Source organism: Carya illinoinensis, chromosome 15, assembly GCF_018687715.1.
Source record: "Carya illinoinensis cultivar Pawnee chromosome 15, C.illinoinensisPawnee_v1, whole genome shotgun sequence".
NCBI classification, from domain to species: Eukaryota; Viridiplantae; Streptophyta; class Magnoliopsida; order Fagales; family Juglandaceae; genus Carya; species Carya illinoinensis.
The window spans coordinates 38,782,364-38,800,692 of NC_056766.1; the positions used below are offsets into that span (position 1 = coordinate 38,782,364).

At 32.8% G+C, this 18,329-nt stretch overlaps 3 protein-coding genes across 3 annotated transcripts; 1 reads left to right on the forward strand and 2 right to left on the reverse strand.

Moving 5' to 3' along the window:
* Window positions 1-1,291: 1,291 nt before the first annotated feature.
* Window positions 1,292-5,427, forward strand: LOC122295869 (homeobox protein knotted-1-like 1). The gene is made up of 3 exons (XM_043105121.1): window positions 1,292-1,604; window positions 2,348-2,473; window positions 4,934-5,427. Exons 1-3 carry the CDS (start codon window positions 1,470-1,472, stop codon window positions 5,144-5,146), a joined length of 474 nt encoding a protein of 157 aa, XP_042961055.1. The 5' UTR covers window positions 1,292-1,469; the 3' UTR covers window positions 5,147-5,427.
* Window positions 5,428-6,186: 759 nt separating this feature from the next.
* On the reverse strand, window positions 6,187-11,443 carry LOC122296362 (dihydropyrimidine dehydrogenase (NADP(+)), chloroplastic-like). The gene is made up of 7 exons (XM_043105978.1): window positions 10,941-11,443; window positions 9,151-9,414; window positions 8,912-9,082; window positions 7,923-8,035; window positions 7,651-7,837; window positions 6,636-6,745; window positions 6,187-6,516 (listed from the first exon to the last, which is right to left on the reverse strand). The coding sequence occupies exons 1-7, from the start codon at window positions 11,211-11,213 to the stop codon at window positions 6,360-6,362; spliced, it is 1,275 nt and encodes a 424-aa protein (XP_042961912.1). The 5' UTR covers window positions 11,214-11,443; the 3' UTR covers window positions 6,187-6,359.
* A 4,236-nt stretch (window positions 11,444-15,679) lies between these two features.
* LOC122296363 (mitogen-activated protein kinase kinase 9-like) lies at window positions 15,680-16,929 on the reverse strand. The gene has a single exon (XM_043105980.1). The coding sequence runs from the start codon at window positions 16,792-16,794 to the stop codon at window positions 15,832-15,834; it is 963 nt and encodes a 320-aa protein (XP_042961914.1). The 5' UTR covers window positions 16,795-16,929; the 3' UTR covers window positions 15,680-15,831.
* Between the last annotated feature and the right edge of the window lie 1,400 nt (window positions 16,930-18,329).

Genomic DNA, 18,329 nt, shown 5'->3' on the forward strand with positions numbered 1-18,329 from the left:
GTAGTATTAATGCTTATTTATATATATATATATATATACACACATGGAGATAATTACCTGCATGTTGCTACAGTCTTAAAGCCATGTAAATGATCATGGCTAGCTTCCACTACTTTTCATATAAGTTTATATTGGAGAAAACCCTTTTAAAATTGTTTATTAAAACTGGTTAACGTGTTGTACCTATAAGCTGTTTCTACCATGAATATTAAGGAAGGGTAAGATAATTGTTATAGATATAAAAAAAATTACATAAAAGTAAATTTATAAGTTGACATGATTTCAGGTGATAAGTTAGATCATCTTTATATTAAGAGAAATTTTACAATCTAACGTACTGCATCAAATTATATCAGTTTATAGGTTTATTTTTATGTAATTTTTTTATAGTTAAAATATTTCTCTATGGATAATACTAGATACAGATTTAAAATGTGTAAATATCGCATTCTTTTTTTAAAAAAATATGGCTCATCATTAAAAAAGTAAATTCTTTATGTAAATTTTATATTTATACTCTTTTTAAAAGAAATACATGAACTTATCTACCCTAAGACGTAAATATCATCTCCCGTTTAATATAAGATAGATAAGAGAAGGACTTGAAAAATTATAAATAAAGTCATCTTGGGAAATTAAAATAAAATGTGAAAATCAATAATAATAATGGTACCTAGTACTTACTTGCATGAGTACGTATCCAAAGCTGCACGAAGTTTTAAGAAAATCCATTGTCATGATTTTAACTTGCCTTGCACTTAATTAAAATGCAGTTAATTATGAGTATATATTTGTATATATATAGAGGAGAGAGAAAGATGTCATGAAGCAGTACTACTGTTACATGGTACTAGCTAGTGATCCTATCTGTGAGTTTAACGAGGCTTTGCACCACTTAACAAACGTAGGATGGAAGTTCCATGCGCACGCAATCCCATATTTTTGCTTTGAAGTGTCATTTTGGTGAATGAACAGTGACAGAAACATTCTGTCCCACCATGTGAGAAAACCAAGTATAGAATAAAAACACCTACCCATTATGAACAGTTTAGAATTTGGATCTTTTGATTGGAAAAAGTGAGAGAATGACTAGTAAAATGGGAAAGATAAAGACAGGGAGGGGACTGCATAAATGGAGGGGATCGTACTAACAAAGCTTCCCATGGATCGAGAAACCCTGAAGTGTTGCTTTCGGGTATGTAAAAAGACAGGAAAAGAGTGAATGCAGAAAGGCCATCCCACCTCCGTTGGTGTTTTGACTGATACCATTCATTCAACCATTTGCATGCATGGGTCAATCCGTTGGTCACTTCCAAAAATGGGAGCGTCTGCACTCATCTGTCTTACCTAATCCTAGCTAGTACGTACATATATACACACACATTCACTTCCAAGCTTTATACACATATATATATATATATAACCTCCAAATACGGTAGATTATAGAAGAGTCGAAAGCTTAAAGAATTATGGAGGTCATGAGTAACTGCAGGGAGAAAGGAGAGAAAGAAGAAGTATTAGGAGAGGATGAGATCCTCAAGAAGAGAATCTCTAGCCATCCTTCTTATGGCCAGTTGGTTGAGGCTCACTTGGGCTGTTTAAAGGTGTCCCCCCCCCCCCCCCCCCCCCCCCCCTCTCTCTCCTCTCTCTCTCCCTCTCTCCCCTACAACTGATTAGATTCATATATTCCTTCTTTTTATGTATATATAATCCAATTTCATAATTATGATTTGACTTCTGCTCTATGGTACAACAAACCATTTAAGGATATATGGATGACACTGAGAAGATCAAATGCTACTAACAATTTTTTTCTTTTTCTTGTAATGAATCTTACTGAAGTGGGTCAGTTAGAACCTTCATCATGTGATGATCTCTAATTGATACTTTTCCCCTTTTCCCTTTTAATTTTTCTCCTCTTTTGTTTTTCGTTTCTTTCTTATGGGGAGGGGATACATAGGAGGTTAGGTATAGGGAGCTCTCACCGACCTTTGGTTTGTTTGGGCACTCATCAACATTACCATTGATCTATAAAATCAATGTTCTTTTTCTTTTTGAGTTGACAACTAATTCTCTTTTGACTGTTTGCAAGAACATTGCTTGAACTTCTTCGTCCTGTTATCGATCGAGCTGCTTAATTACCTAAATTAAAAGTTATTCAGTGTTCCTAACCCAAGATTAGGCTCTCGAGTTCATCACTTGAATGCCCAAAAAAACATGAATATCTATGTCTAGGCCAGGCGCCTTGCTTTGGTATAATAGGGTTTGAGCATATGCTGCAATATGCTGATCTGTAAATAATTTTTTCCTGCCATTGTTCTTTCATGTATATATTTCTTTTCTTCAGGTTGGAGCCATGGTGAAATTTGACAGGAATCACATTAGGGATCAGATCAAGCAACAAGGAAACAACCCCAGCTCCCTTGGCATGGCTAGTAGTAGTGCTACTCGATCTGAGCTAGATCACTTCATGGTAAATATGCCAATTACGCTGCTCTTTTACCCATAATCTCTCTCTCTCTCTCTCTCTCTCTCTCTCTCTCTCTCTCTCTCTCTCTCTCTCTTGCACGCATTTTCATACACAGACATGCACAAACACCCACAAGGGAATTCTTTGAGGCGGCCAGTAAGCCTCTAACCTTTGTATGTTAGGAATCGGACACCTTGACGTGTACATATGGAGGCAAAGCTCATGCTAGCTTTCATGCTCCGATAGACGTTTCGATCAGTCAAACCAGCCTAAGATAATCATAGGTCACGATCACTTCTCTTCAAGTTCAGGTTGAATATGAACCCAACATCTCCTTAAAAACGACTAGACAAGATATTAGGATTATCTGCAAAAGTTGTTACGGTATATAGCTCATCGATTAATACTTGACTACAACTCCCTAATATATATATATATATACACACACATGCACTTGATCCCAAATGCATTGTTTTTTCTTTTCATTTGCTTTTATTTTCTATAGGTTAGATAATTAATTAATGGTCTAACACCCAAGTCAGACGTTATAAAATATAAACCCTTTTCTCTTAGAATATTATTCATTAGATTCATGACTGACAATCTGGAGTTCTAGCTACCTGATCCAAACCCTTATCGAAAACTTTTATTAAGAAAAATGGAAATTAATGATTAATCAATGTGATCATCTCAAATTATAACTCTTATACATATATATATATACACAATTATTTTTATATATAATTATAAGTCATTTTAAGAGTAGAATATTGCTACAGATAGAGAGCAAAGAAATTAAACCTATTGTTATATTAATCTTGTAAATCGCATCTATGTTGATGATCTAGTACTTTAGATAAGATCAAGTAGAAAGCTTAATGACTTAATGGCATATAATCTGATTTTTTAAATGAAAAACTTGGATTCAAACCCAAACCCCTTATCAAATTAAATAAAAAAAAAGTATTTTCAATCATTAGGAAATCCTTTAAGAATTAAATAAGGGAATTACTCGCAAGCAAATTAAAAGATCTTGAGGAGACAAATCTTGATCTGTAGGATTTTCTTTACATAAAGATCAAAATGTCTTCGGTCTTCCTATATATATAATTGTTTTTTTTTAACTGACCATATATATAATTGTTAGGAAGCAATAAAGTAATTAACTATCTAATATTAGTAAATAAATAACTATAGTTATTTTTATATATATTTTTGTTATTTCTGAAAATAGATCATGTTCAGTTATATATTCTATGGACACTGAATTTCGTGTACATTAATTGCAGACCCATAAACAATGGATAATGCTAGGGTACATCTCAAATATGCATATTAGGGCAAATGAGTATTTTTGTTTTTTTTTTTAATATTTTTTAAACATTTTTAATCATTAAAAAAATAAAAATAAATATAAATTCACTAATAATCATTTTTAATCATTAATACTGCTTTTATATATAAATAAATAAATAATAATAATAATAACTTACAATTTTAATAAAAATTAAAATAGTACTGTAAATTACCCATTAGTATTGGTCCTGAGGAATTGCATGCAATTAATATAAACTTATAATGTAGTTGAAATTAGTACTTCCACTGTATATCGATCCTGAATTTATTTATATGAAATTTAGTGATCGATCTATCATGAATTTATGCATTTATTTGCATTTGATAAATATATACCATGGCTTTGCTACCCTAAAATTGGAGCTTGCTAGTGGTGATGGATGGAGTTATGGAGCTAGGGTGGCTCAGAAGTGGCCTGATTACCGCCGAATGTGAGCAAATTTAGAAACAAAATGAAATGAAAAAAAAAAAAAAAAACATAGAACCGGCAAGTTTTTTGTAGGGAAAATGAAGCAAGAACAACAACTAACAGATGTTTTTGCCAAGAAGGAAAAAGATGATAAAAGGAAAGAATGAGGAGCACAGGGAGGGAGGAAGTGCTAGCTAGCTCCTCCGCCTACCAGAGCTGTGCCGGCTGGTAGCTAGCTTTGAGGTTCTGGCCGGGTGTCGGGGACCGGAGTGGAGGATGTACTACTCCCAATCAAGCAGACCAAGAAGATATATTGAAATATTGTTGATGTCGATCGGTATTGAATTTACAATTGCTTATATATATTGATCATGACATCAAGGAGGACAAGGAGGACAAGCAAGTTGATCCGTAGCTAGAACAAGTGATGATGATCATGACTTCATATATATATATGTATATATATATATTGTTAGCATTTAGTAGTAGTAGTGAAAGTAATTAGGCAGAAAAGAAAAACCAAAAAATAATTTGTTCGATATAAGATATAATTAATTCTGCTAATGCATGCATGTTTCTGCATTAATTATAATACTAATTTGCTTTAATTTAGTACCAATATTATATGATAATCAAATGACTAGAACGTGCATCATGATCATGATCTTAATTGGTTTTGTTTTCAAATGGGAATTAAGGAAGCATATTGCTTAGCTTTGCGAAAGCTGAAAGAAGCAATGGAGGAACCCCAACAAACATCCATGGCTTTCATCAACGATATGCATTCACAACTTCAGGAGCTCATGATGACAAGCAATGGCCATCCTGTAGTATCTGCTCATGAACCTGCCACCAGTACTACTACTACAGCTTCTTCTTCTTCTTCTTCTTCTTCTGGTCATGATGAATGAACTAATTAATTATAAGATCAAGGCCATCCATGCTGCATGAATGCCAGATTTTACTATTATATGTCATTATGATTGTTATTCTGCAGATATGGATCGATGTAGGGTAGCTAGCTAGCTAGTGAACATGCATGCAATTAATATCTCGACAAATTTATACCATTGTCGGCCTCCATCGAGATGATCATGTTCTGCTAGCTGGTTATAATTACTTTACATATATGGCCTAGAAAGTAGTACTTTCCCATCATCAATATCTTCGATCTTGACCTAATTAACAGCTAGTATTTTCTTTTCTTTTCAACCTATAATTATGTATTATATATATATATATATATATACCGTGGAAACATTGCTTGCATGCATGGGGAATTACAGCTTGCAAACAACGAACGTACAACATATTCCATATATATATATATTATATATATATATATATATATATATATATATATATATATATATATATATATATAATATATATATATGTATGTATGCAAGTCAATTCACAGCTTCTTCAAAATAGCATGCGAATGGCCGATCCAACCCTCGTCTGTGGAGGAGTTGCTGATGATCTATTTTTCCCTGCAATATTACTGCTTTCTTCTCCTCATATTTTACGGCAAGATCAAAGATATATAGATCACGGATATTCCAATTCATTTTTTTTTTATGATGATCAGTTAGAATCGCAGTACTGGAAAATAAATTACATGTTAGGATTTGATCTCAGATCTAAGTACTCCATAATTCTCTAAAACCAAAGAGTACTCCAAGCAGCTCCACTTTACGAGAAAACCTAGTACTACACACCATTTTCTCTGATAAGACTTTGAGGTGTCTCATTGCCAGATCGATAATTCGTTTCAATAAATGGTGAGTTATCAAATATATATTGTGGCAGGGTAAACACTTTTCTTTAAGTGAGTACTGCATTTTACTTCGACCCCTTTTTCTTCTTTTGCAACTCATGTATTCTCATGGTTAATTAAATTTTATATAAACACTGAATTGATGCTCTTTTGAACTATAAACACATGATCTGAGAAAAATTCTTACATTAGCAGCTCAATTATTCCCATGGTGCATGCAGCATCTTTTCTCAAATGTAAAGAAAAGAAGGCTCCATTGATAGCAGGACATGAGATCAGGATTCAAAGCACCATTTTATTTTTAATCATACAAAGGAGATTAAGGCTTTTGGTTGTTCAACAATTCAATTGGAAACCATGCTCTCGCTCTCTTTCACAAAGCCATCTCCTGTCCAGTCTTTATCAGACTTCAAGCCTTTCCTTGTAGCTTTCCTCTGTTGAATTGCTTCTTGTTGCCTTTGTACCAACTCCGTGTGAGTCGTAAAATACTGCAGAGAAGTCCTGGGAAACCACCAAAAGCAAAAGGGATGAAAAGGAGCAAATTACCACAATCAAGAAATCATTTTTAATCTGTTCCCAATTGCCATTCATGAAAATTTATTCTCAACTAAAGTGGATACCCCCTGAAATCTTCTATTGACGAGAAGTTGTGCGCTTTCATAAAATCCTTCAGATCAGCACATAGCTTCTTCACAAGGCCATACCCGTGCATCATAACCCCAGTACAGACCTACAAACAGAAATTAATAATCTCATAAGCTAGCAAATAACATGTAGCATTCTCTCAATTAATCTGTTTTTATGATCTAATACAAAAGGTCAAAATTAACTTCTTAAAAATAGAAGTGTTTACAGCCCAGAGATTTTGAGCAGTGTGGTATGTAACTTCAGTGGTTGAAGTGACACGTATCATATTGATGTTAGGCAGAAGTGACCAACAAGTATATCTTATAAACTTACATGTTGGACCAGAGAGTCTTGAAGATAACTATCTCGAGAGACTCAAAGCATTTTAAATGGTACCTCCCCATCTAGCATGATATTTCAAGTTAGTTATCACGTAATATCATAGTTCCAAGTTTTACCATCCTGACAATTAGTAATGTTGAAGCAATGATCAAAAGAACTCCATTGTTGTTTAAAGTTTGCATCAGATTCTAAACCTATATTTCTTCTTGATTCAATACGGACTGGCTATCTCAAGTCTCAACACCATAGGTATGCTTGAACATCAACCAAGAACAAAGAAATCCCAAATACCCTTTTAGAAGACAGTTACTACCTAGGTGAATTGGGAATTTTATGGACCCAATCTATATGATACGTATGGAATTGAGTGGCGACCAAAAACAAATGTGTAGATTAGGTAACCAGTTTTCAAGTACCTAATGTGTAGATTAGGTTATCCAGAAACAAATTAAAATGACCAACAAAAGAGAATTATTACGTCTGTAAAAGTAAATAACAGGTGTAGAAAAAATCATTGGCATATTAAATTACACTAAGCATCAAGTCAGATTGAGAGAGCTCTTTATCTCAAGTATAGAGTTATTATTTTGAATTTCCAAACACAAGGTGTTATTGGATACAGTGAAATTTTTCTGTATGAAGAAACAATGAGTAATTTCCTCATACCTGAACGGTATCTGCTCCAAGAAGAATAAATTCTGCAGCATCACCACCTTCCTCAACACCTCCAATAGCAGAAAGCGAGAAGTCCTTGTCACCAAATTCTGACTTGATCATTTTTGCAATATTCATCACTTTTGCAAGAGCAATAGGATGGACTGCCTTCGAAGAGTAGCCCCCAGGAGTTGAGTATCTGTCAACAAAACTTAATCGATGAACTTTCCTGTGGTGAGTGATAAGTCAATGCTAACGCATCATATTGCTTTGAGATTGCATACCCCTCAACACAAGGCTCTGGGCGTAAGGTGTCGAGATTTATTCCCATTACACTCATGATTGTGTTAATAGCAGATATCCCCTCGCATCCTGATGTCAGAGCTACCCTGGCTGGCTATATACAGAAGCAGGAGCGATATCACAGAGTAAGAAAGCAACCAACACATTATTGTACATAAAAGTAACAGATGTATTTTGTGACATGCATCTAGAAGAAAAGGGAGAGAGAATACGGAAAGGAATTTAAATAAAACAATAAAAATTGGTCATACATTCTGATCAGAGGATTCCTCACTTTTTTCTCTCATTCAAAACCGCAAAAATTCTTAAGAAAAGTGAAAGGTAAAATGTGAAGCAGGATGCTTCATTCCCCATTCTCCAAATATTTGTAGGCCAAGAAGGGAAATTTCAAATATCCTTGAAGTTTCGAGATTCGACTCTCTATGTAATCTCTAATGACTGTTATCATCAAATGAATCATTGACTCCCGCATAATTGAGTGGCTCACATGGAAAATTTAAAAAAAAAAAAAAAAAAAAAAAAAGAAAAAAGAAAAACACTGGCTGAAATGCTGAAAGTCCATCCCTCCAACACATCAGTTTATTTATACTAAAAATAACTTCAAAAGAAGGGATTTTTAAAAGGTTATAAGTTTTAGTCAAAGACATAAAGCACAGCCAGGCTAGTTATTAGCATGACCAAATGACAAAGCTGAAGCACCATTGCTGTTGACTCGACATGGTTCACCCTGCTGCTGGTCATTTCTAGTAAAAGTCCTATCATCAACTCATCTAACTTGACAAACTTTTATGATCCAACCACTTGCTTCTTTAATCAGTAAAGCAATAAAATATACGTTTCAATATCCAACAACTATTGCATAAATGCTTGCACAAATGATGTGTAAAAAAGCTCCCAATGCATCTCATATGTGCTAACATACACCTCAGGACATAACTAGGGGAATAGAACATTAAAGTAGCAATCCAACCTGTGTTATGTCGGTGATGTTCGGAGTCATCTTGGCCCAAACAGGAACTGTAGCTTTCGCATTTATCCATCCACAAACCTCTTCTAAAAGGACACAATCCTGCCCGACTGCAGCACCCATTTTGCGCTCTGGCATACCATGGGGACACGAGAAGTTGATTTCTATGGCATCCTAGAGAGTAAAGAAAAATGTCAGAAATCATAGAAAAATTAGTAAAATAGGCAATGATTGTAGCTTACAATTCCAGTTTGCTCGACCCTGTCAATGAGTTCCTCCCAAGCAGCTTTGTCATACTCTTCCATAATTGAAGCAATAAGAATCCTATCTGGATACTCTTCTTTCAATTGCTTGAATTCTTTCAACATTGTTTCAAGAGGTCGATCACTTATGAGTTCTATGTTCTCCCACCCAATAATTTGTCCTTTGGCAGAGCCATTTGCACCTGCTCGTAGACGGGCATACCGAGGAGTCACATTTATAACTTTGGCAGCATCTAGTGACACCTAGAAAAACCATAAATTAAGATGTAGGGTTCAATTTCCAAATGGGGCAATGCGCCATAGTAACACAATTCAGAGTCACTGAAAGGGAAAACGTCTAACACAATGTAAAGACACAATCACCACTTCATATTGAGCATGACAATGGTGATAAATGACTTAAGTTTTTCCCAAAACAGAATCAAGTTCTCATATATATATATATATATATATATATATATATATATATATATATATATATATCAATATATATTCATATATAAATCCATTTTGGATCGCAAATCAGGGTACAACCAGCTGAGAAAGATATTTTGTGGAAAAAGTCTAGTTGCAAGTACACTTGTGCACTAATATGTACACCAATTTATTGTGATTGGTCAAAAAGTAGATTTTATTAAAAACAGGGCTAATTTAAATTTTAAGTATGAAAGAATCAGTATTGGCATGCAGATTAGTACGCGACTTTGCTTGTATGTAGCAAAACTCTATTTTGTGTGGTTTCTTTCAATCTTCATTCCTTGTAATAGAATAACGGACTATTAAAAGTTTAATAACCTAGGATAGCCTTTGCATTTCACCTTCTCCATCCATTAAAGCATCCCTAATATTGTACTTTACAATTTTCTTCAAAATTTATGAGACCAGATAATCTTTTTTCGTTACTTGGCTCTAAATATCCAGGTCCTCTCGAACTGCATTTGTATCAATCGCCTACTTTACAGTCACCACTGCAATCATTGCTTAAGCATCCTGTAAAACTAGGGCTGTTTGCAACTCCAACTACAACATCTCAAGGGAAACTTAAGGGCAACTCTTCACCCCTGTAATCCCTAATCAACACAGACTTAACTACTTCTCAAGACTTTCAAAGAAAATATTTACTTAATCACAAATCAGGGTACAGCCAGCTGCAACCCATTTTGTCAACAAAAGAGATCCCCGTGATTGATTAGGAACTAGGGATAAGAGCAATGGCAGTAGAGTAGAGTTTGCCTCCCTAAGCAATTTCCCAGAATGTGGTACAAAAATCTAGTCAAGAAATTGAATACAGAACATAAATCCAAGCAATTTCACCCATGGAGTTACTAATAAATCCTCATGATTTAGCTTTAAAATCTGCAAACGTCACATGCTTTAGAGAATCAATTCCAGGGTCCGAAAGTACGTCTACAAGGTCGATAAAAGGACCTCAGCTGTGTGGGGTTTGACAGAGCTAGCAAAAAATATACTTTTGATAAAAACTCCCCTGAACTTCAAACTTTGCACAGAACTAGATTTGCCAACACGCAAAAAGCAGCTCTTGACAATGCTAATATTAACAAGCTCGAGAATTAGATGAGGTGTACAACATCTTCTAAAGGAGCCCCAAAACATCAAGATAATTCCAAATTCAAGTCCTTTATGCTCCATCTCATATTGCTTCCCAAGAGATATGTCCCTACAGTTCCATTTCGTTCTATTTCTTGCAATTTCTTGGAAACCAGGCAGAGAATCGAGTTGACACCAAAGGCAGAAAAAGAAGAACTTACAGTTTTGGCAATCACAGCACCCCAGCCCTCATCAAAGGCCCTCTTCATGACGGTGTAGTTAGTCCCCGGAGGACCCGACCCAATAACGAAGGGATTGGGCATACGCAAGCCATTGACAGTCACACTAAGATCGGGCTCCGCCGGAGACTCCGAAGACGCAAACAACTTAAACCCAACTCTACTCGGGCGAGCCCAGGTGGTCCTCGAACGAGTCCTGGCGAAGTCAGGGGCCGAGTTCTTTCCCCTGATCTGATTCAAACTAAGGGACGCCATGCCTCAGAAACTCACACAGAAGTCTTGGGTTGAAGCTGAACAAGAAGAATAAGGCGAAACAGAAGCGGAAGTCGAATCTGAATTGTAATTTATTCTTGGGGATCTGAGAGAAGGCGGAATTATTGTAATCTGTGGACTTTTGATTTGATTCATCCCATTGAGCAGAAAAGATGTTTGAATATTTCAATAAAAAACTTTGGAAACTATCCATATTGCATAGCATGTGAACCTGAGTCATACGACTCTGGAGTAGTGTGGGCAGTGATTATAATACTGTTGTGCCATTATGGGCAGGACATTATCGATTTGTTATTTTAGCATTTTGTCAACAGTAATAAAATAATTTTAAAATAATAATAAAATGATTTCGGTATTTTATTAGAATTTGAAAAATTAAAAAGAAAAAGTTAAATAAAAATATTATAATATTAAAAATTACTTTCATATTATTTTTATTTTAAAGTTGAAAAAAATTATATTGATTTTTGTGTTTTATTTTAAAATTTATAAAAATTATAATGATTAGATAATAATTAAATGAAAAAGTCAAATGTTTAAAATTAAAAAATATTTTACATTTGAGTGATGTTAGTGAAAAAAAATTGTGTAGAAAATTTCTCATCTCATTTACCAAACGTACTATAAGAGAATTCTTAAAATTCTCAAACTTTATTATAGTTTAATTCTCAAATATCACTCAAGCACAAAATATTTGTTAATTTCATATTCTCAATCATTACCTAATCATTATTTAAATACAAAATCAATACAACTTTTACCAACTTCAAAACAAAAATAATATTAAACAATTATATACAAATAGCTTTTTAAATTTATAATATTTTTATTGAATTTTTCTCTCTCATTTTTTAAAAATTAATAAAATATTTTTACTCAAATAATTCTACTAGTATTCACAAAATTTTAAATACTCAAAACATGTTGTTAGTCCTTTAATCCAAAGGAAAATAAGACTCTCAACCACTTTTTTACTATATATATAAAATAAAAATAAAAATAAAGACATGAATTGAATTATAGTGCTATAGATTTTTATTTTTATTTTTTTGAAAAACTGATTTAATTCATTCGTTAAAGAAAAATTAGAACCATGACTAGATATATACAGAAAAATTTCCAAATCACAAGCCAACTGCTACATTTAGAGCTCCATTAGTACAAAAAATTTATTTATAACTAATTTGATCTTAATTATTATTTTAACTCTCTACAGACAAACCGTCTAAGGAACTCTACTTAAAACCGAAACTCATATCTCACCCTTCAAATGAGGAGAGGACTTAACATCTATAGACAAAACGTCTAATAGATGATCTCTTTTTTATTATTATTATTTAACTAAAAAAAACAACAATAATAACAGAAAAATATGTTAGAAAAGTAGCCATACATTGCTATAGATTTGATTCAAGGTATTTGGTATCACTATTTAGGAAATTTAGGTAATCAATTTAAAAAAAAAAAAAATTATAATATGAACCATTTATTTATTAATAAAAGTAACGGTTATGTACAAGCTGTCTTTGTTATTTGTCTCGAAATCAAATTTTCCTTTATGTTTTTTTAGAAGATTTTTTTATTATTCTACTTAATTTTAAGAAAGATGATTATCATTCGGCGTGATTTCCCTCAAATGTAAATATGAATTTAAGCTTAATAAATTGTTAGATTTATTTAAAATAATATCATTTTGATCGACAACATTTGTATTAATTGATTATTTAAAACACATTATACGTCCATTGTTGTGGAATGAATGCTCTAAAATATATATATATATGTATATATTAATTAGAAAATAATAAATGTACTTACTAAAAACTTACTTATATTACATATCAGTTATTTATATGTTGAAAATTATGAAGTTTGAAATGCAAGATTTGAGTTTCAAAAGAAAAACTAATAAAATGAGTCTTACAAATAAAATTATAAATAAAAGTACTGTAAATACATATAACACTGCTCATATTAATTATATATTTGCTTGTCCCTTAATTGTCTTGATTGGTGGTGACAAAAATAGCAAAAATAGATTAAAAGCAATGTGTTTAATGTGCTAATTCTATTCATTTCGGGTGCAAAAATGGAGCTCGATTCTCTTATCTCAATGAGTAATATTACATACAGTTACAGAGTACACATATATTGTGTAGTCGCTTTAAAAAAAATTGAAGTCTACGATTAAAAAATTAATTTCTTAGTATGTGAATCTCGTATTTATTTACTTTTTTCGAAATAATTATACGGCACTTATATACTTACGAATATAACTATTATTTCTCTATCTCAATATGCTATGCTATTGAATGATTTTTAAGTTAAATCATATATTATATTTTTTAACAACAGATGAAATGGTGAGATGGTGGGTTTTAATTTCTATGAGATATCCTCTCTTTATATAAATAAAAGAGATATGAAAGACTATACGTATCATTACTGATGTTGTATACGCAATTAAAAATACGAGAAACGTATATAGTCATGATCAGATTGTAAATATCATTTGACAGGACAAAAACAACTATCAAAGTAACCAGTTTAGCTAAACAATATGGAAAAGTCTAGTTGCAAGTACACTTATACACTAATATGTATACCAATTTATTGTGATTGGTCAAAAAGTAGATTTTATTGAAAATAGTGCTAATTTAAACTTTAAGTATGAAAGAATCAGTATTGGTATGCAGATTAATACGTGACTTTATAACAAAACTCAAACAATATTATTCCACCGACAAAACAAATTACATTACATAAACACCAAACACGTGGCTTAGATAAAATGTGACATTGCAAGTGTCACACAAAACATGATTAACACCAAAGATATATACATGACTCCCACTATCTCAACATGCTATAACTATAAGTGGACAAAATTGTGATCATTGATCATAGAAAACAAAACTAGAAAAGGAATATATATATATATATATATATATATATATATATATATATATATATATATATATATATATATATATATATATATATATAAACTGCTATATATAAAAAAAAATTAAATAAAAATAAATTTATAAATTGATATGATTTTATAAAATTTATTTTATAATAAAAATTTATTTAAAATCTGACATATCATATTAAATCATATCAATTTGTAGATTTATTTTTATATAATCTCTTTGTATTTAAAGCATACAACTTGTATAAAGTATAGTTTTTTTAAAAAAAAAAAAAAAAAAAAAAAAAAAAAAAAAAAAAAGGCATGACCCATCACATTAATTGGCCCCATGCAACTTGTTTGTGATAGTCAAGATTCATGCATGCATGTTACATCCACCATCTTGTTCTTTTCATGAAGAATTTCTTGCTTGTAACCTACTTATACCATCTTTTCAATCTACATGAATCCCCCACCGTTGATCTCCTAACAACTTTCTTGGTTTCATTGGACGGCCAGGATCATCTTGAGGCTAGGATTTTTATTTTTTTATTTTTTCATTTTTTTAAATTAAATTTATTTCAGCTGTATTTGCCTGGAGTAGTGCTTAAAAGTGGGCCTCGTGTTTTACGTGTTGCAATTATTTACAAAGCAACTTGCGAGCAACGAGTGGAGAAAAACATGTATCCAACTAAAGTACATTAATTAAAGCAAACGGAATCCTTCAAGGATCAACAAAATCTTAAAACTTCCAATAGTTTAAAACGAGGAAAAAAAAAAAAAACAAGGGGATATATGTGTGAGAATGTAATAGTATAGTATTATTAGATACAGTTTTAGAATCTGCAAATCTCGTACGCTCTTTTTAAAAAAAAAGTAGCATTACATGTACTTACAGTTTTATTTACATTTTTACTTACAAGACTTATTTCGTTAGTTTTCTTTTGAAATTTAAAATTTCATGATTTTCAATATATTAATAACTGACATGTGAAAAAATAAATTTTTTTTAAGTACATTTAGTATGTTTCTTTAAAAAAATAAGATTTGCCATTAAAAATAATTAAATTAACCAACACTTTATTATCTTAGTATTTTCCATATTATTAAAGACAAATATTATTGTTTAGCTATGCTAATACATTTATAAAAAAATGATTGACATTTATGGAATTTTATATTCAATAAAATATCTTATAAATTCTAAAAGATCTTTGAAACCAATGGAATTTATTTGGTAGTTATGAAGAAGCAATTAATTAACAATTATTTTATTATGTTCAAATGGAGGGTTAAAAAGGGAAATATAAGATGATATATAAAATTCTCTTAATTTTTAAATTCCTTAATTTTTAAAAAAAATTATATAATATGTAATTTATCATTCTTGTCTAAGATGAAATAGTTTATAGCCTCGTATTTATTATTTTATTATTATTTTTTACTTATTTTTTAATTCAATATTTATAATTACTTTTATCACTGTCCCCAAAATTACTTCATCATCTTGCTATCGCAACCTAAATGACTTATCTTCTGCAAAACAATTGTTTTTTTTGTTTTAAGTGCTGAAAGCCAAAGAGGCAATCTTTGGGAGTTACAAGTACGAAGAATGTACAGAGAAAATTATGAAAATAGCTGGCTATTCAAATCCACTCCGCCCCAATCTACAAAAACCAACAAAGGTCATCTCGGATCTGTAGTACGTATAAACGGGTGGGTCAAAAGTTGTGCCACCGTCCACCTCTGCCCGGACTCCTTCTGCAAGCAACGCTGGATAAAGCTACGGAACACCTCCGACGCGCTCTCCGGCAAGCTCGGTGGCTCGCCGAAACAGATCGCGCACATCAGGGTCGCCCAGTCCGGTCTCTGACCAGGCGGCAGGAACGGAAAATGGCCCAAGTACAACTCCAACAAGGTCAGCCCCAAGCTCCATATGTCGCCGGCGTAACCGTTGTAATTCCCGCCGTAGGTGTCTGGGTCGAACCGTTCGGGGCTCATGTAGGCGCAGGTACCGACGTATGAATTGCACGCGTCCAGCGTCCGGCACATGATCTTGCTGACTCCGAAATCGGCGATCTTCACCTCCATCTTGTCGTTCACCAAGAGGTTGGAGGGTTTAAGGTCTCGGTGGATGATCTTGTGCCCGTGGAGGTAGTTCAGACCGTTCAGAACCTGGCGAGCAACGTCGGCAAGCTTGGGCTCGGAGAAAGTACCATGGGAACTCTTGAGCAGCGAGTCGAGAGTGCCCAAATTCATATACTCCATGAGAATCGCGATGTCACCGGACGGCTTCTCGAATATCCCGTGGCAGCGAACGACATGAGGGGAGTCAGTACGGCGGAGGATCTCCATCTCACGGAAAACCTGACGGCGGAGGGTGGGGTCGGAGTCTCCGTGAACGACCTTGAGAGCGTAAACGTCGTCGGTACGCTTGTGGCGGACCTTGTAGACGGTGCCACCGTTGCCATGGCCTAGGACTTGAAGCTTCTCGAGGTCACAGGAAGAGATGGCAGCAGAGAAGGTCGTGGTGGCGGAGGTGGTCGTGGTATTAGGAGGAAAGGGTAAAGGGAAACGTGGGCGGTGGTCTGAGAGCTCGGAAAGGGGGAGACGAAGGTTGAGATGGCGTCGGTCTCGAACTACAGCCATGGAAAACTGGGTAGAGTATGGAATTCGATAAGGGTAGTAGGAAGTGTAGCGGAAAAGGAGTGGAAATATATAAAGGGAGGCTCTCAGGCTGGCTGGTGACTGGTGAGAGAGACAGAGAGAGAGGAAGGTGAAAGGATAGGGGAGAGGGGGCTTTGGGGTCCACATTTTGCTCTTTGGAAGATTCATTGAAGATGGAACTTGGGAGTGAAGTGTGTGTTTGTATACGTGGGTTTGCATTATTTTTTAGCCCAACCAATTGTTATCCACATGTGACTAAATTGAGTGCCGGCAGCCACTTTATGTTTTCCTTTATCTTTAAATAAAATAAAGGCAAATAAATATAACTAATTTAAATATACAAGTGGGTAAGCATTTGAAATCTATGATCTCCAATTAATGTATTATTTTCAAATTAGATGATTTAATGTAAAAATATTAAATGTTCATGTGTAAATTAGGACCAACCCATTGAGACCAGACCGGACCGAATTGTAGATCGAAACTATTTAATTTTGTCTCGGAGTCTACAAGTTTTAGATTGAATCGAACTGAATTTCTATATATAATTTTAAAATATTTTTAATAATTTAATATATTATTTTTATATAGTAATTATATAAGTTAATGATAAAATTGTTTATCTAATTTATTATCATCAACTATATGAAATATTTTTTTAATGAGTAGTTATATAATTTACATTAATAATTTACTTAATCTTAATTTATTAATTTAAATAAATTTCTTTATTAGTTTCTTTTTTAAAAAATAGAGAAGAAAAAAAAAATTAGACTAGACCAAATGGATTGAAAAAATGATGGACCACCTCCTAGACCAGACCGGACCGGACCAATTTACATCTCTATGTGTAATCATACCTTCTGAAGCAATAAATGTTATAGAATTCATATAATGTGAATATCGCTTTTTAAAACTAGATCGTCCGATAGCAGAAATTAAAGCATTATCCTAAGTCCAAAATATGATATATGTGACTTAGAAAATGCTAGGGAAGTCACATCCTTTCCAAATCAAGCGAATTCATTGTCACATTTATTTAACGATTCATTTTTCTTAACAGCATTTAAGGAGCATAATAGCATTACTTGTAATAAAATTTTAAAAAGGAAAAATTTAGTTGTAAGTATAATTATGTATTAATATGTGCATCAATCTAATGTGATTGGTCAAAAATTATATATTATTGAAAATAATACTAATTTAAATTTTAAATATAAAAAAATTAATATTAATATACAAATTAATACGCGACTTTGTTGATAACTCTTCTAAAAAATCTTAATGCGAATAAGTTGATAATATCTTTTAAATTGTCAAATATAACAAAGCTTAAACACGAACTTATAACTTTTATATCTATAATTTAAGCCATATTAGATAACTAAGATTTGAGATATTGGAATAGAATGTGCATTGGACCTAACAAATGGATATACTTTGATACATAAATTGTATGAATATAAACTTTGGATTGATTGAGTGTAGGTTTGGAGAGTGAAATGAGATAAAAAATT